Below are 27,222 nucleotides of genomic sequence, written 5' to 3' on the forward strand. Positions count from 1 at the left end.
AAATGGCAACAGAAACGGAGGGTTTTCGTTGAGAGCCGAAGAGGAAAAAGACAAAGTTGCCTGTGCGATAACCCAATAACGGCAACCTTAGTCGTTCGACGAAGTGTTTCGCGATTAATCAGCTTTCGAGCGCAGTCGGATTTGCTATCGATGAATCGCGTCGATGAATTCGACCGCCCGAGGCATTTCTGCGAGCAGAAAGGAACACCTAGCACCGAACACCGCTCGGTCGGCATCTGCCCATAAACGTCACGGTCGTTCAGAGCGCAAGCTCGGCATGGGGGTGCTTCCGACCATATACCCGACGACCATCCCTGTTTTCAAACAGTCGTCGGGTTTGCGTGGGTGCCTCGCGGCCGTTCGTCGCCGTGGAATCGGGTAACGCTCCTCGATGTCAACGAACCACGAAAAGATAGGGACACGGCGAAACATGGATGGAAATGAAATCGTGAATACAGTGAACTTCCGTTGAGCATATTCAGGTTCGCCGACGCATGGGAATCGCGCTAGAATATTCCGGCCCGGTGCGCGACCGAATATCGAGTCGACAGTGATCGCGGTGAATTCCACGACAAAATATACAATTCGATCCGTCAACGATATTCAAATCAATTTGCCATCGAATCGATTTATCCCGTGGCTCCGATATCGCTGTTTCCAGCGCCCGTTCGAATGAGTCGCGCTCGGTGAACTATTCGTTCTCGCGTTTAGAAATTTCATTAGGAGTTTCGCGTTCGTCGGTGTTGGCGCGGTCGACCGAGTTCTCAGAATGAAAGAAAGTGGTGTTTAAAGCAGCTGTCCTCGATCGAAGATACCACGGGAGACATATAGCGGAACCCTTGATAGCGGCGAAGGTAAAAGTCGTCGATCGTATCGCAGACACGTTCCGCGTTGGCTCCAAGTGCTCGCGGCCGCGTCTACGCGCACCGAACTTTCGGAGATCCTCGATTGAAATTTACGCGATCCGAGCCGCGCGATTGCCACTCTATTCGCTTATTGCTTTTGCGAGCTTTTATGCTCGATTGGCCTACACTTTATCTTGATGCTCGTCACGAAATATTAAAACAAATTTCTTATATTGCTATTGCTCGATCGATGAACTTACTTCGTGAATGCGTGCGCGTAATTTATTTATCATGAACGAGCGTAATTTGAATTTCAAAAGGAATATTCAAATCAACATTATGTCTTTTATTTTATGAATTTCGTTTCATCCTTCTCTTTATAAAGTTCTGGATATCATCTTTAAACGTGGATATGTATTGAATTTCTAGGCAATGTAATTCTAACATTTTCGTGAACATTGTTGTTCGAGGTACAGTTTTTATTAGTAATATACTAAATTCTGAGTAATTTCACTAATTATTGAGTAATATCAAACAGTGAAACCTGTGCCATGTTTGTACTTCAACAACTTGTTTCAAATAGTATTAAACTCTTCTCAAATTATTGTAGTAGAAGAGGTATATATCAAATAAAAATCATATTTGTAATAAAATGTAAAAGTATGGCGCAAGCCAATACTAATGTATAGCGTTTCAGAGGTAATATTAATATTATTACAGGACAGCAGAACTAATGAAATATATTTTTAATCGCAGTTACAGGTATAGTAACTTCTGAGTCGAAAGTTTTTAGTATAAAAGTAGAAATGTTTGCTACTCGAATTGTTCGAGCCTTCTGTATCGTTTCTCGAACACGTTTAACAGAATCGTTAAGCGCACAATGAAACACGTATTGTTTTGCAGCGCTCCCGTAATAACGTAAGCTCCGGTGGACAACGGGCCGATAATGACATTAGATTGTTGACCAATAGCAAATCAAACGGCGATGTATCGCGTCGTTATCGTCGTCGTCCGAACACTTTGTACGTACGTTCAGGAAACATTGAGGAACGTTCTTAGCGGCCGTGCGTTTAGTGGAGCGTGAAAGTTTCCCCGAATCGATAGGTATTATTCTCGAATGGCCGTTAAGCGATCGTCCCTTACAGTGTAATGGGATTACAAGTATCTAATTGCACGTCATCCGGCGGAGTGCGCCTGTTTACACTGGCACGACGCCTAATGAAGTTAAAACACGTAATTGTCTTGAGTGCATTAAGGCTGACACGCGAATAACACGGCGGAAAAAGACGTCGCGATGGGCATAGGACAGTCGTGAGAAGACGAACAGGGAGCTCAGACTGAAATCTGTCGTGCGAATTGAAAAATAAAGTGATCAAGAATTCTTAATTGCCAAGATCGCACGATCTAAGTGCGATGGTAAGATTATTAACTTCACGCCGAATTTTTTATGTTATTTGTATCAGTGAATTTACATAGAATAAATTAGTCGATTTACAAGAATACATTAGGCAATTTATGATAATTAATTCGTCGATTGATAAGAATCAATTTTTTAAAGTAACGAATATTAGTAACATTCTTTTTAATATATTATAATAATAAAAAATTGTACATGACAAGGGGAATGTAATAATTGCATGCGTTCGAAAAGAATCAATATTATACACTCTAATTAAGTGCAAACACAGGAATGAAAGATCTGGCAAAGTAATTTGCTAAAGCTTGTTTTGATTAAGAAAATGGACAACACTTGATTTATACAAATAACGAAGCTTCCTTTTATTAGGTTCCACTCAAATCTAAATTTTACGCTGATTGAATCGCGTTAAACTAGTGTGAAACAAACTCATTCCACTTAATGGGAAACAATGGTATCGATCTCTCAAAGCGTTGGATCTGGGCTTGAACCCTGACCTTTGAGATTCTTGGAGCATTTTAACCCTTCGCGCTATTGATGAATTCTTCACGCCCGCACTCGGTATACATGAATTGGGAGACGTCTGTGGTAGAGACAAAACAATTTACTCATGTATGTAGATTTCAAAAATCGATTAATATCTGGTTAATTCTTTCAAACGTTATAATTTTTGCATAGTCGACATTCTGCGGGCAAAATATTTAATGAATTAAGTCAGTGACATTATCTGCACTAATAAGTGTAAATAACTAATATTAGTTGCATTATTCAAAATTGTTTACATATTCTATGTATCAATGGATTTAAAAAAGAATAAGTGAATACGAGATATGTCAGGGTTTCGAGGAAAACAACTTGTAGCTCTTTCCATGCATCGTTCCATTATATATGTCATCAGATTTCGATCCAATTTGCACGGTACTTGATCCCATTGCTGGTCTGCAAAACAAGTTTATATTCTTGTTGACATTTAAGCGGTAAGGTAACGACATTTGACTATGCTTTTCCGCGGAACTGAATCGATAGTTTCTGAAATCGTCTATCGTTACTCCGACGCGAAGTTCGCTGGAACGATCAGGTAGATATTCTGAAAAGTCGAGGATGACGCAGTATAATTTACTAATTCACAGTACTCGCTGGTCGTTCATTTTGATAGAAATCTGTCGGCTAAAAATATTCGAAATCCGACAATAATTTGCAATTTCTACGTTTTTGATATCTTTAAGATATTAAAGCCAAAATTATCTTGAAAGTATGCAAATACAGGGAATTCATAGATTAGGTACTTCGACTCAGGTCTGGAATGAAGAAAGCGACATAGTCGAGGAAAAAAATGGTAGAAAGACGCTAGCTTCTGAGAAGCTCTTAAAATCGATAAAAAGTTTTTGTCGATGCTATTTTCTACAGGTAGTTGCTTCAGGCCTGGAACTTTCCCAGTTCTATGATCGATTCGTTATAGGAGGTTCGCAAGATCTCGCTGCCAGCAGCGGAGGAAGAAAAATCGCACGATCGATGCGCCGACGCGGCGGGGCACGTGGATCACTCGCCCGGTTTAGCACCGCGCGCGAGATCTCTGTTCTGCGTAACGAAAAAATCAATGTTGCATATCTGACCTTTTATAATTTAACCGCCATCGGTTCACCAAGGACGAGACTTCTTTACGTTCGGAATAGTGTCGTGAACTTTGAAGACGAAGCGCTCGCATTCATGAGTTACTATTAGGAGCACGGAATTCATGATGCAACAGAATTGCGTGGACGCCCACGCGATAGCGTAGCTGCAATTTTCGCGGTAGGCGAGTCGTTTAAGTCGACAAGGCGCGAAGGTTCGGTTCTTAGACAAATATTTTTGCCCGATCGATTAGACACCGGGACACCTGTTGTAACGTCTGCACGAACTTGGCAAATCCGCTCCGCTTCTTTGAACTTTTAGTTCTCTTGATAAGGGTGTACTTAAGTTGGACTATTGAGTTTCTTTCCTGCTTCGAGTCCTTGCATTTTCTGCGTCAATCTTTTCAGGTTACTTCAAGTTTTTACATCGAAACGTCTTCTGAAATATTTCGTTAAACCTCTAGAAATATCTCGAAATGTTTCTAGTATTTATGAACAAATAAATATAAATACCGGGGGTATTTAGAATAGACTATGTATTACATGCGTCCAGTGATTCGTAAAATCAACGGATCACTAAATTATAATGATTAATCAAAAAATCGTCCGTTTAAACTTCTGCATTCCTGTGCAACAAAGTCGTATGACATTTTAAAGAATAAATTGGGGATGACGATTGTCTTCTGTCTCTCTAAATTTCACTTTTACCAACTTCACGGAACTTGAAATAATAATTTTCAATGTAACTTTATAAAGCCACCCGTTATATGCGTTTAACGAATGCAGACAATGACGAATTTCGGATGAAATTGTTGCACAAGCTATTTGAATGATTTGTACACAGCATAATTTATTAGGTACTGATAATGTCGAAATGTTCTGCACAGAATCGACTTTGGATGAAACGATACCACCGGACATCGGAAAGTACGAAGAGGATACAGGCCGAACGGGAATAAACTTCGATTAATCCAGTTGAGGAATTATCGGCGGAGCACGCGTTGCGACTCGCGACTCGCGACTCGCGGTCGGCCGTCGCATCGAGGGAAAATAAGGGCAATAGAAGCGATTTATTCGATTGGACGTTCGCGATGGGACGGAAGCACAAGCGTCGCCTGATACCGGAACAGGATCGCAGAATATGCGGCAGCATCTGCTTCTGTCAGTTCACCATTGTCATCAGCTGCGTCGCGCTGGTTTATCTGAGTGTGGCAATCTACATGCCCTCCCACAGGTTAACGACAAGGCTATATCGATTCATTTCGCCGAGGCCGATTCTAATTAAGTTACGGCTCATCCGACCTTTATTTCCTCCGCCATTTAGAACTAACCATTCCCCTCCCTCGCGCCATCGAATTCAACTTGTTTTTCAAACGCATCGTGGCATCTTAATTACATGTATTTAAATGAATCTTCTATCTCATCCTTTCGTATCCGATGTGAAATTATTGTAACATTCGAAAACAATTGCAGATGATTCCGTTCCTAATCAAAGTGATTTAGAACAGAGCTGAAATTACTTTAATCATTTCATAGTACGTGAAAATTATTTGAAAATTATTAATGAATAAGAAATAATTGAAAAAGTTAAAGCGATCGCGTCTATTACAAGTTACGAGAAACATGAATTACGCGTATCTTTCGGCCACGATTATTCTCGGCTATTCGAGTAATTAACGCACGGAATATCGTGTTCCCTCATGCAAATTTCAAACGTCACTCGTTCCAGCGAAATATTAATGAAGCCGGTGCAATTAATTTCAGAGCCTTTCACGCGGGAATCGAGCCGGATCCAGTCATGTGCCAAACCATCGATACCACCTTAGCTAATAATTGTGGCTGGGCGAGTTGCGGCGAGTGGTGCTTAACGAGAACCACTGGATTTTGCCCACAGATTCACGCAACTGTAAGACGGAATGGCACAGACATCGTTTTCCAGAATTGCACGAAATTCCATAGCATATCGTGTCCACAGGTGCGTATGGATTTACGTTCCATTTCCATCGCTCATTCACATACTTCTCAAGAGATATATCGATCAATAATCGATCAAAAACAGAGTGTCCTAAAAGTCGCTTAGAGTCAGAAAATGAGAGATTCCTGAAATCATTTGAAGTAATTTCTTCCTTAACGCACATACAATTCATGGCTTCGTTTAGGAGTTGTTAATGAATAAAAGTTACCAATGAGAAGCAAGCTCGGTTGGGGCGAGGCGGCACGCTTCGTCATTGATCACCATTTTTCGTTAATAACTCGTAAACAAAGCCGCGGATTGTATTTATACTAAGGCATTTATACTAATATTTATATAGTATTTATACTAAAGTTATTTCAAATGATCTCAGAAACCATTTTTTACCCGATTACGTTACTTTTGGGACACTCAGTATATTAGTCGTCAGCGTTTATTGATACCTACGATGTTTGGCACAAAACGGTACGAATGCATAAAAATCCACAGTTTATTTATTAGGATATCGATTTCTCTGTCGAACGGCGTAGAAATTTCCAGTGAAATTCATAGGAAAAAGTAAATGGCTCGGACAGGCAAATGGGTTCGCGGCAGATGATACGACGCGCGCTTCTATCGGAGGAGCAGGGATAAATTGATCGAAATAACGTTGAAACTATACGCCCCATAGGAGCGTGCATAAAAATAAGTTTCGCGGATTGTCGGAAGAACTTGTTAAATGACGAACGTATCGGATTGCACCCGTCGACAACAATTCTCCATTAGCCACGGCTGAGATTGATGTTTCTCGTCGATTCGTTTGCTCGTTCGTTTCGCGAAACGGCATCCGATACCGTCGGCGAAATAACGAAAGCGCGTTTCAACGTCGGACACTTTCGTTGCGTAATTGCGAGACACTTTAAATGCAATCCTTCCACGGGCATTTGATTTCGCTCCACTGTTACGTCTTCGATCGAGAAATTGTAACGCACGATGTTGCTCTCGGTTCGCTTCGTGGAATAAATCGGTGACAACAATTACCATTAGTCGATCTCAACTTCCGTTTATTAATCGATCTCAATCTGCACTTGTTGTCCTCTTTCCTAATTCGAGAGACGCATTTCTCTTCGACATTCTGCAAAACAGTTGTCAGCTCTTTTCTGTTGCACTGTAGCTAAATTGCTCGTATTTTCGTGTTCAATAAAATCCAAAAGTACTACAAAACAGGTGGGAAACAGATGAACATAAAATAGAAAATATAGCGGCGTCTAATTATATTTTGGTTTCTAAATTGACAATTTGATTTAGTAATTTTTTTCAACGCATTTATCAAAGTAGTCATTCTAGACACATTAGCCGTTTTAAGTCTTCTAAGAAATACGTGAAAATATTAATTAATAGCCGCGAGCTGAACAGAAACAATGAATTTTTACTTGAGAAATATTACTGACAAAATGACGATCCGTTTGAAAAAAGCGAACAAATTAGATTGGCAAGGTACGTTAGGCAAGGAAGTCGATGGCTGCACTCAACACGTAAATCGCTTTCGACCTGAACATTTTCGTGCGGCCAGTGAACTCGATTTCCTGATGGCGGCCGGCCACTTCACCCTTATTGTCCGCCCGATCAGGCATATCGCGGCTTCCGTGGAAAGTATTTGGTCGGGCTGCCGCAGTTTTACCCGAGCTCCTGTCTTTCCAAGGTGGGAAAAGGTCGATCAACCGTCCCGCCGTGCCCGTTCGGCTCAAAGGCAGCGGCGCGGCGAGTTGCGTCTTCAATTGGCCTCCGCGCGATTCGCCCGGCGAACGTTGCTTTACGGTCGCGCCGTGAACCGAGGGAAATCCAGTTACGGGAAAAGGGTGCCGAACAGGAAGCGGAAAAACTGACCGGCATTTTGTAGGCTCTCCTCGGCTAATGTACCCGGCGGATGCAAAAGTGTCGATAAAAGAGTTACTGCGTGCGGTTCCGATGCCGCTCGCGCTGAGTGCTTCCTGATACCATTCCCGGACGTGAGCAAGGCAAAAAATAATGAACTATTGCCATAATTTGATAGCGCTGCGAGAGATAGTTGAACCATACTCGAACGAATAAGTGTTTCAGATCATTATTTTCAGAATTACTATTATTGCATCTTCCGAGACTTGGCATTTTAACATGTCATCAGCAGACTGTATTTCTGACAAAAATTACTACATCGCGAACAGAGTTACTCAAACATGAGAAGAATTTCAGAATATATCATTAAACAATTTTCATTTTCTATATAAATTCGCAATTTAGTCATCAATCTAAATCTCTTGTCGAATCACTTGTATCTCATTAATGGAAAATTTTAACAGTGTGCAATGGTAATAATATAAAACAATAACAAATAACATGATAAGCCATGTATAGTTTTTACAGTCGCACAAGCACATTAAACTGTGAAAATGGAACAAAGAATGTTCTCTGAAAGAACATTGGAACTAGCTTACTAAATGGTTAATTACTTAAAGTCCTCGATTAGGTACTCTCCGAACGTGTCTTCCTTGCAGATGTTCGACGAACGTTTCGTTAAATAAAAGCAAGTTCCGCGCACGTGGCGAGCGTAAGCGATATTACGGAATTTTGCTAATGCGATGATATAGCCTGTCGTGCAGGTTACTTTGATGCGGTAACCTCGTTATCTGCTACGTAACGCTGCCCGCCTAATTCGTCATTTTAAATTAGTCTCTAATGACTCGCATGCGCCACACCTTTCATCGATTAAAATGGAGGTCCTGATTTATGATCGCACGCGCGACATATTTGGAGATGATAAGTGCCCGCGAGCATGTGTGGAGTATGTTTTCGGCAATCTCTATCGTCATTTCTGTCGTTCGATGTATCAAAAAGTGTTGCAATGCTTTGTTATATAACTAAAACTCGTTCTATAATATTCGCWTTTATTTTCTATTATTTCGTAATTCTATGTCGAGTCTACTATCTTTTATTTGGTAAAAAGATAAGTAGCAGTCATCATTTAGTAGCTTTAAAATATCGTTAATTGTTCCATCATATTTGTTCAACGAATAGGCAACGCTTTTTTTCAGATTTTTAATAAATGAATTTAAATAATTCTCTCAACATTACATTATCAATATGAACRGAATATTTCATTATAAAGATCGTTTTATTGATAGAATMCGAACGCTCTGTGAAAATATTACTATATTTATCCGACTCATAAATATTACTATATTTATCCGACTCATAAATATTACTATATTTATCCGACTCATAAATATTACTATATTTATCCGACTCATAAATATTTCTATATTTATCCGACTCATTCGCGAACGGTATTTCGTTTATTGCAGAGCCCCTCTTTATGATTCAAACATGTCAGAAAGTAATGGAAGCAGTCTAAAAATAGCCATCGATCATGCGGATTTTCTATCCTGAGGGAAAAAGAGTGTCCGACAGGAGGATACGGAATGCTCCCCGGGGAGTGGCCACGAAAATGAAAGCGGTGTGTCGCGTGACTTCTATAGGGTCGGAGCTAATAACTCGAAGCCCTCAAATTTTCGGTGGACAACATAAAAGCATAAACATTCCCTCTATAGAATTCATTAAAATTATTTTACCTTAATTATAATGATTTCACCGATTAAAATGCAATTTCTCTTTTACTTATTTTAGTGAATTGAAAGTAGTATAAGTAAACTGCTCGAACTTTCATGCAAAATAGAAACTGTTCGCATCAATTCTACGCAACAAGACTTTAACGGAGTCGTATTTCTTCCTTTAACAGTTTTAACAGGCTAACTAAATTTTACTTTTGTAATTCTCTTACACAAGCTTAACATAAATGCATCAAATGCGCAATCTAATTACGAGAATATTTCAGTTTCGTCATAAATATTGGATTGTAACAACCCGAGCAATTCAATGACACAACAGTGCTCTGTGCCTTTCAATCTGTTCAAAGACGTCTACCTTCTCCTTTCAGGTGAACATAGCCGATCTGAAGAAGTACAACTGCAACAACGGCAGCGAGTGCAGCGTACTATCGGGCGTATTCGATTGCAGTCTTGGTCATTGTGCCAACTACAGCGAGCTGATGCTCTGTCACCACAAAGCCGACGGTATCGTGGTCGACAGCGAGAAGGACAACATGAAGCTGAACGGTTTCTTCAGCTGCCAGAGCTCCAGATGCACGAAGATCAAGCCTCCGTTCAAATGCGATCGATACTGCCCGAAGATCTCCACGTCCGAGGTGAACGTGTTTCTCATGCACGACGATAACGTCGTCACGGCAAGGTGCGAACGAGGATTAGCACTGAATATGGCCAACGGAAATTTGCCTGGAACTAGGCTGACCACGCCCGTCAACATTTGGAACAGTCGGAACACCAGCATCGTTGCCAGTTGCATGGCCGTTCACGTAGAAAGAGGAATTGTAAGGTAACACTAATAATTGATTATTATCTCCATTTGTGTGGTCAGCGCATGATAACTTTGCTTCAGGGAAAATATGATTTTTATATAAATCCTATAAATAACCATTTACGAACCTGTAACAAATGTACGTCTGTTTCCTCCTTTAGTTATTTAAGCTTAACCCCATGCCGTACTTTAACGAGTCAGACTCGTGATGGAGATTTCTAGTAATAAGCTATCAGGTATGAATATTTATCCGTTCCTTTAACTGGGAATAAAATTTTATTCTCTCGTTACCAATATTTAAACATTCAAGTAGATATAAGCACACGATAAATATAAAATTTCCTTTTTCATCTAAGAATTTAGTGCGGTCGAAGAAATTCTAATCGTGCAACTTCTAAAGAAAATGGCACGGCAAGGGGTTAAATACTGTGCAGTCGTTTCGACAGATTTCACATTTTATCATTTACGATTGTTGATACCCTTTTACATCACGAAACGATTGAACACATTCATCCTTTCAAGCATCCGCGTTCCAAGAAATATGACGAAGAGTTTGAGGAAATGCAAGCGCGATGAAATAAGAATTGCATGATTCACGATGACTGACGTCAACTAAAATGATAGATACTTTCGTTCCGGTATCCGGGTCGTCTTACGACGTTGTTTACCAGGACACGTACCATTGATCTGAAAGGAACTAGACTGTAGAGGAAGTTGCTGCGATCGAGACGGTCACGAAAGGACAAACTGACAGAAGTTGAACGCACTCGGCTGTGCCGGGCAGCCAGGTCCCGAGTCCCCAAAACTCATCCATTTCACCGTGGTAGTTTCCTCGCTTTCATTCGAAGCGATTCGTACGTTCGCCGAAAGAGAGGTTCAATATACGAAGAGCGACGGCACACAATGGACTCACGAAAGAAACCGCCGCAAAACCCCGGGTCGATCGCGCAATCCCTCGTAAAAGCACGCCATTTACCATTCCGCGTCGCTATCTTTGGTGTTAACGGGAAATCCTTCGACATCGGGGACCCCACGAACGCGAATTACCGACGCGGGCGGAATTACGTCACAGTCATATTCCGCCGATTCTATTTGCCTGGGATCGTATTGAATTTTACGCGCCAGCCGCCATCAATAGGATTTACCGTCGAGGAGGATTCTCGTGGATCGATAAACGCGAAATGTTCGAGAAACGAGTCGGAATCCTTCTTCCTAACACAACACGTGTCGAGCCATAGAATTTGTTCCGGAAATACTTGATTTCACGGAGTAATTATAAAAGTTCGAATTTCGATTTCTCGAAATCGATGCGATCTTAATCTTGCAGAAAGATTCGTAGTGACAAATCGCTCACTCAAGGATATATCACGAAATTCCACGAGACAAGCGGTGTTTGTTGGCTGATTGGTTTCCTACACGCTGTATCTTGGTATCAATTGCTTCTTATCAGGGACACGTGACGTTTTCGCATATTCCCTTTCTTAGGAGCCTAGAAGACACCGATAAGGGTATTTCCATGGCAACCATTGATCCTGCCGCGCTGCCCGATCCACCCGAACGCCACGTTTTTCTGACTCGTGTGTTTCCTGCGCGTTTCTCTTATTTCGATGTCTCGTGCGCCTTCTCCGTTTAATTTGACGGATGTTCAGCTGGTAATGGGGCGCGTCCGCGCGACAGGAACGGTCGCGACCTGCGTAACCAGGTGAAAAAGCGCGTTGGTTAGGCGGTCATCAATTCTTTTACAAACGTTCAAACGAAATAACGATCTCAAATTATGAAAATGAAAATAAAATTCTTTAGAACGCAAAGAAAATTGATTGTCAAAATAAAAATGTGATTACGAAATAATTAGACGGCAATCCAGTGGAATTCAAATGTAATGCAAGACATGTTGAATTAATATTTCTTGTTTAAAATAAATCATTGCCGTTTTACGATACTGTGAAGTATCAAGCGAGTACTGTACAGACAGTGTCGAAAAATATTTTCAGAAATCGATTGATAAGGTAAATTTTGCTTTCCGCAGGGCAGAGGACTGCGTGAATGGTACTTTCTTGAAGGAAATTCCAGTTCCGCAACCGCACATCAACTTTACCAGCTTTCTGAGCATATACGAGAAGAGCTTGCAGTACCCCTTCGATACGACGAACGTCTACATGCCGGCGCAAGGGTCGCTCACTATCTACAATAGTTCCCGTCTCTTCATCAACCTCGAAGGCTGCGTAAACACGCTCAAGGGAGAATGTAAAGATTTTCTCGCTAGCCACGGCCGGGACGGCGACAATCAGACAGCTCAGAGTAGATACCCCTGTTACTATAATAAGGTACGTACATTTACCAAGAAAAAACTCTTTCATCTTTTAACCCTGAGGCTTGCTTTCTCCGCGCACTCAAGGGTCAATTTATTGGTAGCTATACTCGCTGACACTGACCGAGAATGGTAAACAGGTCGCGTAAAACGTTGCAGACGCATTCCGAGAACGTCGTGATTATATCGGTTTTATTTCTTTCGAAATAAACGCTGCGAGGAGTGTCCACTTTTTCTGATAGTTCTCCTCAAGCCACGCGTATAATTTCCTATACGGCCTTGCGATTTTACACAGCTGATACGTACGAAACGTCGACGAATTCTTGCTTGGTTTATTATTAAATCCTAGATTTTCATGCAAATGTACGTTTTTATAGTTAGAGATTTCCTTATCCTGTTAAGGGTTTTACAACACCTCGAAGGAGCTGGAAATTTCGCTGCAGTTTTTTTGTAAAACTGTTTTATGCGTCGAGTTTCACGCGATCGAAATTATTTTTACGAAAACACGCGGAATTGAGAGTTTTTCATAACAGTGCGGGCAACGAGCGAATTTTAACTAAAAGCAACTCTCTGAATCAATTGCGAACAACGTGACGCGTATCTAGATTGACTTCTAGATTAAAACTGTATAGTCCAATACCCGTTGCCATGCATGCCAGGAAGCATGTATGGGCGTACCTAACGACTAACGTTTTATGCATACATTCTCAATTAAGTACAGGTCACTTCGGCATCAAATTCATAATACTCGAGCGTATTATTTCACAGCGCGTACGCGTTTGGTTTATAATTATCCACGAAGTAAGTGGATGCACACGCTACTTGAAATGAACTCATGACACGGTTGCACGTGAAACGTGAAATGCAATTTACTATATACATACCGCTTCCTCTTGGACGATCTCATTTTATGATGCTCCATTTGTATTCTAACATTTTTCTATTCAGTATACCGTGGCCACTGCGCGCGCAACTAGATTATTAACAACTTATACAAATAGTATTTCTAGATGAAAGATATTTTCATAATTTGATTCAAATGAAGTAAATTTTCCCGACGTTGTATCATTTTACTCTGAACGTTACTTCCTACTCGACAAATAAATGCAAATAATGTCTATCGATTAAATGTAAAGGCTCAAGTTTTCATGTCAACAATTCTCTTGTAATTTTACCTGCTAAATCCAAATTACTTTCGCAATCGATTCAATGATAACCCACGGAATTTGTTTCTGCGTCCGACGACGAAAACCATGATCGGTTCTCGTTCGATACTTATCCCCAAGCGACCGATCGAGCCTATTCCCTGTTGGTCGTTTCGCTATGTCTCGGTATCGAATAATATTATAGTAATAGACGATCGCAGACCGTCGCGAAGCTGTTTTCTGACCCGGCGATCGACCGGCATTGTTCCAGAACAACTCGTTCTTCGTTGTGGCACGGTTCGATCTGAACAAGACGCGCACGGAATTGCTGATCGCCGTGATCGTGCCGTCGGGGCTGTTCGTGATGAGCCTGACAACCCTGGTGATCATAACGCGATCGGTGCGGGTCGGCGACGACGCGAAAATGCGTTGCCGTTACTGCGTGGACAAGCAGCAGGTGGAGGGCGAGGACGAAGGGCTGGTCGAGGCGACGCCGTCCTCTTCCCAAGGTCACATGAACGAGAACGAGATCAAGAGCATGGAGCTTTAGCAGTCTAAGCCGCCCGGGACGAGCAGCGTGCTTCGGTACGAGAGGGTGCCATTGATCGACACCGACGAAGCTGAGGACTCGTTTTAAGAGGGGCACAACGGCCGTCGCGCGGACGCCTCGCGACCGAGCGATTAAAATTACAGCGGATCTGATCGATGCCTGCCGAGGGAACGTTCCCGCGGACCTTCGCCGTGTTTTCATCGCGACTACCACGCTCCTCGGGGAATCGATCAACGGGTGTCGAATGACAAGCGTGGCCGGCCGACGTTGTCGGCGAATTAATTGAACGTTGTTTCAGCGGCGCCCAGCTTACGAGAACCGGACACGATTGCGATCCATCAGTCTCGTCGTGGAGTCTGGGGTGCGGAACATGGGGGAGTCGCCGCTGTACGACCGATGGGAACGGTACGAGGTCGCTTTGCTGTAGGAACGATGACGCTACGCGAAGCTGTCTTGGAAATGTAGCCGTCGCATCGGTAAGCTGACGCTTACGGTTCACAGTATTTTATGTTTGAGCGTGTCGATTAATCCGGTTACACGGAGCTCGTAATAGATTGCTATTTGCTACCCACGACGGGTGGTGTCGTTTTTTTTCGGTACGACAACGGCACTACTAGGATAAATGCTACGGTACATTGATGAAATACTTTTTCGTCGACCCAATACGTTCTAATATGTAACTGCGTCTTCAGAGGCCATGAACGTTGATCGCAAACGTTGATATAGAGGGCGAGTCGAGTTAGTCGCAGAACCAATCGCGGAGCAGCATGATCGCGGTCACGAATGATTCATAGCCATTTTGAAACAGTTTCCGGTGAATACGTGCCTTAGAAGACACAGACGAGTCGCACTGAAAGAGAATTTAACAGAAGGAAGACTGATTCTTCGGTGGCCATAAGCGTCTCTAACCGTCGAAATTGAACGACCGCTGGCACCTAGACAGCATTCGTCGTCGTGCACCTTCTGTAAGAACGCACAACAATTGTGTTCGACCGTAATACTTTAGCGATACTGGTCGTCGAAATTATTTCGTTCGATGACCGTGTCAAGCAGAAACATGGATTAGCTAGCGTAGAAATGCTTACAGCGTTCGGTAAGTGTTAGGGATAGAATGGAGATTTCGATATATCTCGGATGGTCTTCCGGAAGAAAGAAAATGGCCGCGTGAGTAGTCGAAACATTTCAAACGATTCCCGCCGATGGGGCCAATGTAACGATGTAGTTCAAGATAAACCCACCCGAATGGTCCACTATTTTCTTAACACTGGGATCACGAAACGCATCGATTTGATCTGTTTTTGACAATTCTTCGTTTACCGTCACAATTGCTAAAAATTTAATAAATACACAAGCTTGTTATTTTGGGAAAGCAACGCGGAATCGTCGTTGTTAGCACTCCGTGAGCCCAGAGTTAAAGAAACTCCAGCACATACCAACGGAACTCAAATAGTGGATCGTTCATTGGTGTAACGTATAAATAAATATTTAGGTACGTATACATACATACATAGTTCGCATAATAATCACCGATGCCTTCAACTATTTTACCACTCAACCGATAGAAAACTGACCAAAGTTCGATCAGTGAAACAGAACCACCTTTGAGATCTCTTTTACTTTTCTCGCGAGAACTTCGTACTAAGGACAACCGAAAAGACTTATTTTGATTATCAGAGCCCGGCGCAACACACCGACAAACAAGATAATGAGTTACGATTTTACACGGCGTTTGCATAGTACGTAGAATTTCTTACCACTGAATGATCTATTCTACTAGTACCGAATATTTTCTACAGCGCGCGAGAAACTTTTCACAAACGCGGCGAAACAGCGAATGAAAACGCCGATTCGAGCCACATCAAAAGGTAATTTGCTCGTTGGTTGTAAAAATGTGTATTGTTTCCACGTGTGCGCGACAGTTTGAAAGGGCGAGGAGCGTTATCGCGATGCTTTCGATGTACAAAATAGATTAGCGATATCGTTATTAATAATACAACTATCTCTTAATGAAAGCCGATCTCCCGTCGGATGATCTCAAGTTTCGACGTCAACGAACATACATTTGTCGTTCACGTGATCTTCACTCGTCGTGAAGTACGGTGGCGAGCATACGTATCAGCGTAAGGGCTGAATATATGATGAGCGTAGCATTGTTTATAGATTATTCGATTGAGCGCTGCGACTGCCTACATAAATGTATATGTTTGTTACAGGGAAATGAGTAATCCTATGGATTCGATGTATATTTAGATGCTACAATAAAATCAATAAATTGGAGATATTAGTATAATCAGCGGAGTATGATTTTTCTAAAGCCGAAGTACTACATTAATTTCTACCACGATCTAATAACTAATTCCAACAACGTAACGATTTTTTCTAGACAGAACGACTTTTTTGTCATTTGACACTGATAAATAAACTGTTACTTATGTACTTGTCGGAACTGTTATGTTAGAACTCAATAAATCAATCGTAAAAGGATATAAACCTTAGTAGACTTTTAAAATATTGTTATATTGAGCTTGTTATAATGATTGAGAAAGAGAATAAAATTCCATTGAATACCTATTTATTAAAATCGCGGTAGAAAATTTATATTTTGCGTAAAGATCTCCATTTATAATCGTAAGTATTATCTGTACAATTGCTTTGCCGATAGTGAAACTGCATTGAAGCAAACCGAGTGTAAATATGCAATGTAAATTAATTAAATTAAGAGATCAAAGCCTTATTGTGAGCGTGTGTGCGCGCGTCATAATTATCACGGATAAAACTGTATGCTTCAACTAATGTAACGACCATCAAATAATCTATCTCCGAGTAGTACCGATAGACGCAGCAGTGTTCGGTGCTCAATTCGACGACTGAACATCTGTGTGCTAATTTTAAGAGTACACATAGAAACATTCAAGCAGCTCCTTGCAATCGAATACTGTAATTATAGGTGGTTGATGTAAAGACTTAGCTGTAAGACATATTTTTAAACGCGACATCACCAACTGAATCATGCACCAAGTGAAACAGCTACCAAATCGAAGCATTTCATGAATCGAACAATGATTTTTAAAAGTTCTGTCATCAATTTTGAACGTCTATGACCTTTTTTTTATTATTTTACCTATTTAAATATACTTATGGATGTCGAAAGCAGTTTCAATTGCATACATTCGTTGCTATAAAAATGTTCTTAATTGCAGAATACATCGTGCGCTCTGATTTGCCCGGTCTTTATTTTTGTACCAACATATCATTTATAAACTGTTTTCTATGCCTCGTTATCTGGCAAGTAGCACAACAAATAAAAATGAAAGACTATCGATTTCATCATGCTACATGCGCATTCTTCCGCTTATGCTAATAATTAATAACATTCGTCGATGAACTTGTGACTTTGAATGGTGTAACTCTCGCGCTACAAAATTCTACGAACCACAACTTTGCTGTTTCGACATTTCGCGGAAATCAAGAATCTCTATTGAAACATAATCGAGGAGTGAAAAAGCTGATACCTACGGTAAGGGCCAAACAAATAATACAGAACGTAAAGCAAATAATTTTTGAAAGTATTCGATTTAAATAGCGACGGGGTTGAGCAAACTGCGAACGTGTATCGGAATCAAATTTACAAATAATCTGTAAATTATAATAATACGGGAATACTATGAATAATACCAAGAGATACCTATGAAATAATTGTATATTCGAAAATTACTTTGTATCCGTTAATCAATGCCACAAGTGTCCGCGCACTGTCAATTTAAAAGTAGAAAAGCGAGCGATAATTATCCAGAGAACGATAGTTCATTATCAAAAAAAAATAATACCCTAAAGTGGACTTGTTTCATATAAAAATCGGTACTTATACGAACGAATGTATATTTATGTTGTACTTTAATATAACTGTTCATGTTACTTGTCATCTGGATATGTGTTTGTAAGAATATCTGTGTGTACCAATTAACACAACCTACATGTGACGTTTATAATAAAATCATTGTTTTAAAACCCAGTGTGTCACTGCCTCGTTCACAATTCTCTTATAGTTCAAGCACTTATTTTGTCCACAAGTGTTCTGTTTCCGTTTTGTTCAAACAGGACTAATTCTTTTTGCTCATTGAAAATGCCGCGTTTTGTGTGATCGAGCATCGACAGCTACGATACATAATATATCTTATCTTGAATATTTCAAAGCGTTTACATATTAATGACCCAAGCTTCCACGAATCCAATCACATATATATTTACAGAATAGGGTTGAGAAACGTTCACGTAGAATTTCCCTTCACCGTTAAAATCGGTCAATGTCTATAAATTAATATTCTCTCTATGCTGTACTAATGTGCCCGAGTCACGCATATTTTTGCAACAGTTCAGATTAAATATTTCACGCATCCCGGTGGAATCGCTATGAATGAAACTAATCTTCGCTATCAAATGATCATTTTTGCGAAATGATTTTCCTTTAAAATGTTTGTTGTGTTATAAACAACTCGTAATAAAGTCAAATAAACGACCTTTGCGATTCATTCATCTAGATATTCGCCCAGAACGAAATACCGTAACCGTGCGAATCGTAGTAGTATCGTAGTAGAATAATAATGACAGGGGTTGCGTGTCTTACTGTAGTTTGTGTCGAGGACACGGCTTAAAGAAGCTACGATACGCAAAATAGAGTAGGGCGATTGAAAGTTGTGATATATCGTGAGAAATTGTATATTTTCTAAATGATTGTAAAAATCGTCGCAGCGACTAACGCAGACACAAATTTTTATCATAATTTACTTCAAATCAATATCTACGTCGCATCATATTTATATATTATCATTGTTATTATTGTCATTGATAACAGTACTAATAACACGAACATATCGCGACAAAATATTTTATTTGACGTACTTCCACGTTCTCAAAATTCACCAACATTTCCCGTACTATTATAGGTCATTAATTAATTACCTCATAATTAACCTTTCATTCGTATTGATGACGCTAATCAAAATCAAAATCAAATTTGACGAATTTTCATCAATCTTAAAATTATTCCAAGATCGAATATACTCGCATTTGCAAGTATGAATCAATATGCACATGTAGAACAGTTCTCCTCATGAACTCGTATCGGTGACTTGATAACAGCGAATGATTTCGTCTCTTTGTTATATCTGTACGTGTGCGAACAGCGTTAAAGTTGACGACACAAATTTCAACGGCATTTTTGTAGGCAAGGAACGCTTGCACTAGACAAAGTACAAAGCTCTATTAACCTTACACGAAGGGTTGAGACCATCAGATCGATACACTAATGTAATCAAGACCTTGATACCATCTACACACACACAGCTACGCCCAGGTGATCGTTTAAAAAAGAATTGCTCTTTTTCATGTCGGAAGAGCAGTTTGCAATACAAAGATGTCGTTAGCAGCATTGTAATTCTCGCAATAATTACAGGTCGATGTAAATGTTTGATATTATACGTTGTCTAAACTGCAGCAACTACGCATCGTGATTGCAAACATATTATCCTGAATATAAAAAGCTGGTGGCATTGTTCAAACTCGTGATAAAATTATCGGAATTCAAAATTTCAATTATTTGTTCTTTCATTCATTTTGTAAAAAGCATTTCTTTATATTCGAATAAATCTAAAGTAGCATAAGTTATACTCTGTGCTAAAGAACATTTCGTAAAAGATCAAGATATATTTAACTCTGCAAGTGGAATACGAATTCACAAAATTTATTACGTTTTAATGTCATCAATTACGGTATAAAAACTTGCGTAACCTTTTAAATGAATTGCGGGGCAAGCGGCTCTAAAAAAACCCTCCTTTCAGTTACTCTAGTTTAAGAGTAATTATGACATAATTTCCGCCTTCTATCCTCCAGTGCCTTGTTACTTCCACAATTCATTTCGCCGCGGTGGCGAAGGCTCTTTCATTTTATCGGGATATAGAGAAAGTTTCTGAACCAATTCTTAATAACCGTCTTTCCACTATCTCGTATATTTCACGAGTTACCGTGCGAGTACAACAACACGGATTCGTAACGATAAAACATTTTCCTCGCGAACAAGAGCTGAACGAGACCACCGTTTTATGGCATAACATTTCAAGGGAAAATTGCGTAATGTGCACATTTTTCGCTGAATTGATCGATATCCAGCATATAGAAAATATTTAAGCATCTTACAACATTTTTGGAATCTTAAGCAAGAATGACGCAATTCATTGATGCTTCAAAAAAGCTTTTTTCCTTGTTTATTAAGTCAATTTGAAACGATTGATTATTCGCATAAGCACAACACAGTGCACTAGTTTTACGTTATGTAAAAAGTACTTGTATAAATACATAGTAAATATCTGTGCAGAATAAAGAAGCTGCATTGAATGGGTAAATATTACCATACCGTTTATATGTATACCGTTGCAAGTCAAATAAAAGATTACGAATACAGGAAGCGACTGATCGATCGAAGGTACATATTCAGATACCACGAATTTGAATGGAACGGAATGCATGAGAACGAACGAGAGGATACCGTGAGAGACAAATTGTATTATTGATAGACTAGGTACGGTTGAATGTACCCAGTAACGTAAATGGAAATCACGCAATCACGGTTCTTTAAATCGATAAGGGATGAATCGTTGCGACGAGTTCATCGAACTGATACGAATGAATACTGCCTATACAACATCATTTAATTGTGGGCTTAAGTATGTATATTACTATTCTTTTGTCTCACAAATAAATGGCTTATTTCAATTAGACTTTCTATCACAGGCTTCTGTTTTCTCTATCTTATACGACCCTAATATTTATTTATTTTAAAACCATTTGAAAGCTATATGAAACTAATTAATGCTAATATGATATACGTCGATGCAAAAGTGTTTTATAAATCTGTACATTGTTTTATGTTAGAAATTTAAATCAGAACAGACTTAGAATACGTACAGACATTGCATGCAATGCTTTTCTTTTTGTCTCAGGGTCTGAAATACCGACTCTGTAGAAAATGCTGTGCTGCGATAGGGAACTCTACACACTTATTGTCTCCAGATAATATTCAACACTCGTAGTAGAAATGAAATATATAAAATATTCTCTTCAGGCTGACGTGTCCATTTTCCGCGAACTATCGGTAATGCTGATCGTGACACGAAATGGTAAGGGGACTCGAGAACCCTCCAAAGCTGAAACAGGTATACTCCTAAGATGCAATGTCTGTACAGGTTCTAAGACTGTAAAAATTAGTAATAATAGGGTTTCCCAACCCCATGAGCATGCGACAGAATATATATCGGGTGATTGATTTCTTTCTGCACCTCGTGTGCGATTGAATAAACACAATTTAGTCGGTAAATTTTAATTTCTTACTCTACATTCCGTTATTCATAATCGGCATGTAAGTTGAGTCATACAACTAAATGAGCGTATCACAGACAGTATGAAATGAAATGTAAAATGTTTTGTCAGAAATGACACGGCACTGTTGGCGAACTGTTAACAAAGAGCACTACTTTACTGGCAGAAGACAATTTCTACTTACCTTCAACTGCTCCTGGCGTTTGTAGGCGTGAAGCATCAGTTGTTTGCGCTCGTCCTCCGACATCACTGGTTCACGCGCTGGTCTACCGCCACCTCTTTTTTGTAATTTCACGATAATCCGTGTTTTCTCGTTCGCTCCCGCGTAGTCTTTAATCTTTTTCCCTGGTAACATTTCTTTCCCCGAAAACCATAGCTGCGCCAATTGCACGTCGATTACCTGCAACCGCGAAATGCACGTTGTAGATCAAATCTCATACGTAAACATAAACGATCGAATTTTTTTTGCTTTAATCGATAGCGATGAGAGTATGGACCGGAGCGCCCTCTGGCAGAAATCGGTTCTTTAGGTCGCCGGTAAAATGAATATTCGAACTTCGAAGTGAATTAAGAAATACGCATGCCATGACAGTGAAATAACAAGATCTGAAATACGTAAGGATATTATTCTTCAAAATTCGCAGTCAATTACGCCGTTAACGTGGCTTCGACTTTAGGACACCATAGTCTCTATCTGAGAAGGAGATTAGTTAGAGGGTAGTTCTCATCTTAGATAATTAGATGCGAAGGCATCTACAAAGGTTACCCATGAGTAACGTGTGCGAATTTAATGTTGAAGGGTCGTCTCAAGATCGTTGCCATGTAAGTATTTCCAAGTTTCCATTTGTCGGCGTGATAGGGGCACCCCTCGCGTGCGCACTACCTCCTGTCTGGCCTACAAACTGAAGTTGAATATTAAAGGGGATTTTCGACTTTTCCAGCTATGATGCACCTGCATTTCTGCGACACGCAGGCGCACTATTGCAGTTATGGCATCGTATCAAGATGGCGAAGCACGTAACGGCGCGTAGGACAGCTTTTTGCTACACGGCGCACTCCCAACACTTTGGTGTTTGTCTTTTGGTAGAAGTGGGAGGTTTGGTGGCGCGAGGGGCGCCCCTACGCCGCCGGTAAATGGAAACTCCTGCCGCTTATGGTCGCGTAGATCGTAACTTTGTATCGGAAAGATTATTTGTTTTGTGAAGTCAGATTAACTCGAGAGCAAAGGAGAAGCCGAGTTTAGAGCAGAAACTGTCGCTGATAACAAGGAGGAAGCAATCGGTGAGTCCGAGCCAAGTTTTTTCTTCAGATCTTCGGTGCCCGGTAACCCCGTGCGGATAAGACCGTTACGGATAGATGTTGTCCGCAGAGCATGTGTATCTTGCTCGTACTTCGTACTACAGCGTAGTTGTTCAAGTTAGTGACAGGCGACTTGGGATGAAGAACGTCATGGGGTTTTTCTATTTAAAGTATTTTCAAAGGAATGGTTCTTGTGATTTTCCAACTTTGACAAAGTCCAACAGTATTAACGTTTGCGAGTCTAGGAGCTATCTGTGACTGTCCGTTGAATTTTAAACCGCGCAGATCACGATCGCCAGAGATCAAAGTTTGTTAGTGCAATTAGTTGGCGGTGAGCGCGATCGTCTGGCTGTCAACGATCTCGACGCGAGAAGGAGATTAAACAAAGATAGACGTGCTCGCGGTCGACGGACTGACTATCCGTCGGTCGTTGGCCGTCGGCGAGCAAACGAACTCGCGTACCACGCGTACGATTGCAAACCACGATCCTCGTTTATCCACGTTTTCGTTAGATTCAGTGTCAAAGCATAAAATCTTGCAAAGTTTGATTTGACAACTGTGCGCTACGCAATCATTAGGATCACCTCGAGGGAAGCCTGAGTGCCGCTAAGGTCCTCGGTGTTTTCAAATTCTTGGCGAATCACGTCATGAGGCGGAAGTCCCATGGGATAAACGATGGTCACTGCCCCCCTCAAAATGTCCAAAGCCTCTTGGACAATTTTCTGCGTGACCAATTTATCTTGCTGGACCAACTTCTGCGTTCGAAGGAATGGTAATTTTAGAAAAGCAATGAACGCTCCATAGAAGCGAGGGAATTTATCATGAACGCGAGACATGAGAAATTACCTTCGAAACCATGGCTCGTGCTTCTTCGATCGTTTTGTTCAAGACCTCCCGCATCTTTGCATTAGGCTGTTTGCCGTTCCTGTGGCCTGAAACACGGAAACCCTCTGAGTCGAGCAATTAACGCAACGATTACAAGCCCATTTGAAGCAAGAAAAATCACGGTGAGCCAATTCCTCGACAGCATTGTACACTCCGTTCCCGATAAGTTGCATTTGCATCTGCGGCGAATGGGCCGGCGTAAAACACGCTGGCAACCTGTCTATGGCTCGTTCGAGACTAGGCACTCTCCTTAATATGGTTTCACGTACCGATAACGTCCTTGTTAAAAGTCCATCCGCCCATTGGTACACACTTCTCGCCCCACTCGTCCTTGAGCTTCAGCTCCTCTACCTGCTCGTCCGTGAGGCCCATCATGTTAGCAGGCAGCATAGTGCCATGCTTCGCTAGCTCCTCGATTTCTATTTTGTTGGGAACGCAAATGCATCGATTAACGCTAAAGGCTGATGACGGGGTGTCGTACAGGGTGCACCATAGCGTGTGGGATGCACTTCAGGAGTAGAGAGGATGCACAGAAATAGTGAAAGGAATTTATGTGACCATATGTTCATAGAAAATTCCTGCAACTTTCAAGACGAGTCGAGTAGGCGATTGTCTTTGTTTTTCTGTTGGTTCCTCAAGTAAGTGCCATGTGTTATGGAACATCCTGTACACTACCCTTTAAAATGATATGGGTATTACTTTAATTAATTTTAGCAATACTTAAATTGAATGTCTTGCCAATAGTAATAATAATAATAATAATGAAAAATATATACATAGCATTAATTTTATATTTATAATTGCAAAGTATTAAATTTTTGTATTCAGTCGGTATTGATACAACTATTAAGTAAAAACATAGTATAGATCTATACAAGTCCTTTTCGACACGTCTCATTATTATTGCGACATCTATACGTATGGAATTATCGGCATCAGTGAATGTTAACTATAATTATTAACCCCTACTGTCGATATTATGCTAGACGGCTTTGATGTAAAAACTTGCACCTCTAATTCTTCTTATACACGATTATTATTAGACATGGGCCAGTCTTCCCCGAGATTATCGTTAATGGATTTCTCTCGTAAATTTTCCGTCTAGAAACCTTAGTCATCCCGAGACTCTAAGGGATTCGTTGGAAACTCCGATATTTCGATGGGTCTTCGGTTTGGTCACTTTGTGTGTAATTCATTATCTGGCCAAGGGTTGTAATTACCCTTTCGCAGGGACGCAACATTTTTCTTCCATTAGTAGCCATAAACTGTTCTAAATTACTACCTTCCCTCTGATTAGATTCTTTTAACTACTAAAACAATTATATAATTCTTCTGTTATGTTCCGAGAAATATTTGTACAAGTATGTATAGTACGTGTACATACTTTCTGTGTCTGGAGTTTTACAAATGTTTCAAATATGAAAGAAAAATATCTGATAAATTAGGTATTAATAAATTGCTAATTTCGAATATAATATTTCAAGGTCCATTGTTTTCCCTGATTATTTTCAAATACGCTATTCAGAGTCTTTATAACGTTGCAAGAACGAACAAAGTAACAGGGCAAGAGACTGGAATTTCCATCGACTTATAATTCAGCCTTGAGAAGGTCGAACAATAGCCCGGGACTACATAGAAATTTCTTGGTTGCGAAAAACGAGCAATCGCGACCAAAGTCGAGCAACGAAACGAAAATAAAGAAAGGGAGAACATTCCCCCAAATTACTTGTGATCCGCGCGGCTTTAAAAGCCGCGTCATTAGAGTAATAGTAGAATTCGAAAATAAATGAAAGGATACATAACTTGTTATCGTCGATGAAATCATTGGCATTCAAAAAGCCTGCGGGTAATGCCACGATAAAATCGTACAGGTTCGGCTCGCACAGCTCAGAACGGTAATAATGCGTTGTACGCCGTTACCCCGAGACAACACATGCCACTTAACTTACGTCCTCCTTGTAAATAAAGCGCAACTTTCCAGACAACCCGGCGTTTCTTTGCACGCTATTAGATGTCATCTTTCCGAAGCACTTTCTCAACCGGCCGAACCGCGGAAGGGTAGGATCATTACCATAACATATTCTGGAAATCTTCAGCCTGCCGTTGTAAATAATAGTAATGTCGTATATAACGTCCTCAACCAGGGCCTCCACGTGTGTGTCGTATAGAAACTGGCTCTCCTCGCCTTTCTTCACGTGTAGCCGGACCATTTTCTTGGAAACTTGAAACAAAGCGACGCCGTAAAATCGCCGAACTTTTATTAGACCGCGGCGTCGCGGTATTCGCGACTACACGTGCTGATCAATTTGCCCGAAATCGTGGGCGAAATTTATAGGCATTTCTCAAATGAATTACTTGCCTGTAATGATTCTATCATTTTTCTGTGTTAGTTGGTTAAATCACTTGGAGTTATTTCAATTTGAAAATAAAGATATTTCTTCTGACTTACATTATTTTCAATTTCTGTGATCTTGTTTATTTCGTTTGACCTGTTAGCTTTTATAATTTAAAAAAAATATTGAATAACAACTTTAACAAAAGTTTATTTCACTTTTGTCCACGATTTTGAGAATAACTTTAGCAAATTTCAAACTTTAATTTATGAAGGAGATTTCAAAACAAAGGGTTATATGTTGCCTTGAAACTTGTTGGAATTAAATATAAATTAATCTTTGGAAATTGTTATGATCTATTATTGTTCTAATAAGACTTTGCTAAAAATATCGATTTTCTTATATCTTCTTAAATATAACTTCCTTGGTTATATACAAGTACAAGATGTTTTAAATGTTAATAATAATGATCTATCTTTAGAAAATGTTTTCAATTTGATAAAGAAGGAAACAGGTTATCTCTTGTACGAGCGCAAACTTTTCAATAATCCCAGTTGATCGAACGAACTATAAGCCGGTACACGATGCTTTACCGCTGGGATAACCTAATACCACTTATTATTTTCCTGTCACAAAATGTTTATTTATTTAACAATGGTCGCAATACCAGACACGTGGCAGACGCGAAACCAACTCGAACCTTCCGGGTATCGACACGGCAGCGTACTTCCAACGATCCGATCGAGGAATGACAAGTTCACCGCAATGAAAACGGAAGTTGAACTCCGGTAACCAATTCCTGGCAACTGGAGGTATCGACTAAACAAATTGAAACGTGCTAAACCATTTCCAAGCGTATTATTCGTCACGGTAATGAGTATGATAATAAATAGGCTGCGAGTCTTTATGCAAAATAAATATTCTCCAAGTGCACGAATCGCAAGCCTGATAAAAATGTCTTTTCTCTTTTAATAATTTGAATAAGATTCACATGATACACAAATAGCTGGAATTTTTTCTAATGCCTGTACAACTTTGTATTCGATTTAGTCATTTTCGTCATGAATGTATAGAGTCTGCAGTCTTGTGATAAAGCGT

The 27,222-nt window shown here is 40.3% G+C and overlaps 2 protein-coding genes across 2 annotated transcripts; one reads left to right on the top strand and one right to left on the bottom strand.

The window, feature by feature from the left end:
- Positions 1-336: 336 nt before the first annotated feature.
- On the top strand, positions 337-18,302 carry Teh4 (tipE homolog 4 phospholipid transfer protein). Its single transcript, XM_078192489.1, has 6 exons — positions 337-854; positions 4,760-5,106; positions 5,637-5,847; positions 9,797-10,251; positions 12,260-12,557; positions 13,958-18,302. The coding sequence occupies exons 2-6, from the start codon at positions 4,964-4,966 to the stop codon at positions 14,234-14,236; spliced, it is 1,386 nt and encodes a 461-aa protein (XP_078048615.1). The 5' UTR covers positions 337-854; positions 4,760-4,963; the 3' UTR covers positions 14,237-18,302.
- LOC144475479 (cilia- and flagella-associated protein 298-A-like) lies at positions 14,976-26,100 on the bottom strand. Its single transcript, XM_078191435.1, has 7 exons — positions 25,863-26,100; positions 24,061-24,210; positions 23,753-23,838; positions 23,491-23,661; positions 21,792-22,007; positions 15,146-15,199; positions 14,976-15,086 (listed from the first exon to the last, which is right to left on the bottom strand). The coding sequence occupies exons 1-7, from the start codon at positions 25,999-26,001 to the stop codon at positions 14,976-14,978; spliced, it is 927 nt and encodes a 308-aa protein (XP_078047561.1). The 5' UTR covers positions 26,002-26,100.
- Positions 26,101-27,222: the final 1,122 nt, after the last annotated feature.

Source organism: Augochlora pura, chromosome 10, assembly GCF_028453695.1.
Source record: "Augochlora pura isolate Apur16 chromosome 10, APUR_v2.2.1, whole genome shotgun sequence".
In the NCBI taxonomy this organism is placed as follows: domain Eukaryota; kingdom Metazoa; phylum Arthropoda; class Insecta; order Hymenoptera; family Halictidae; genus Augochlora; species Augochlora pura.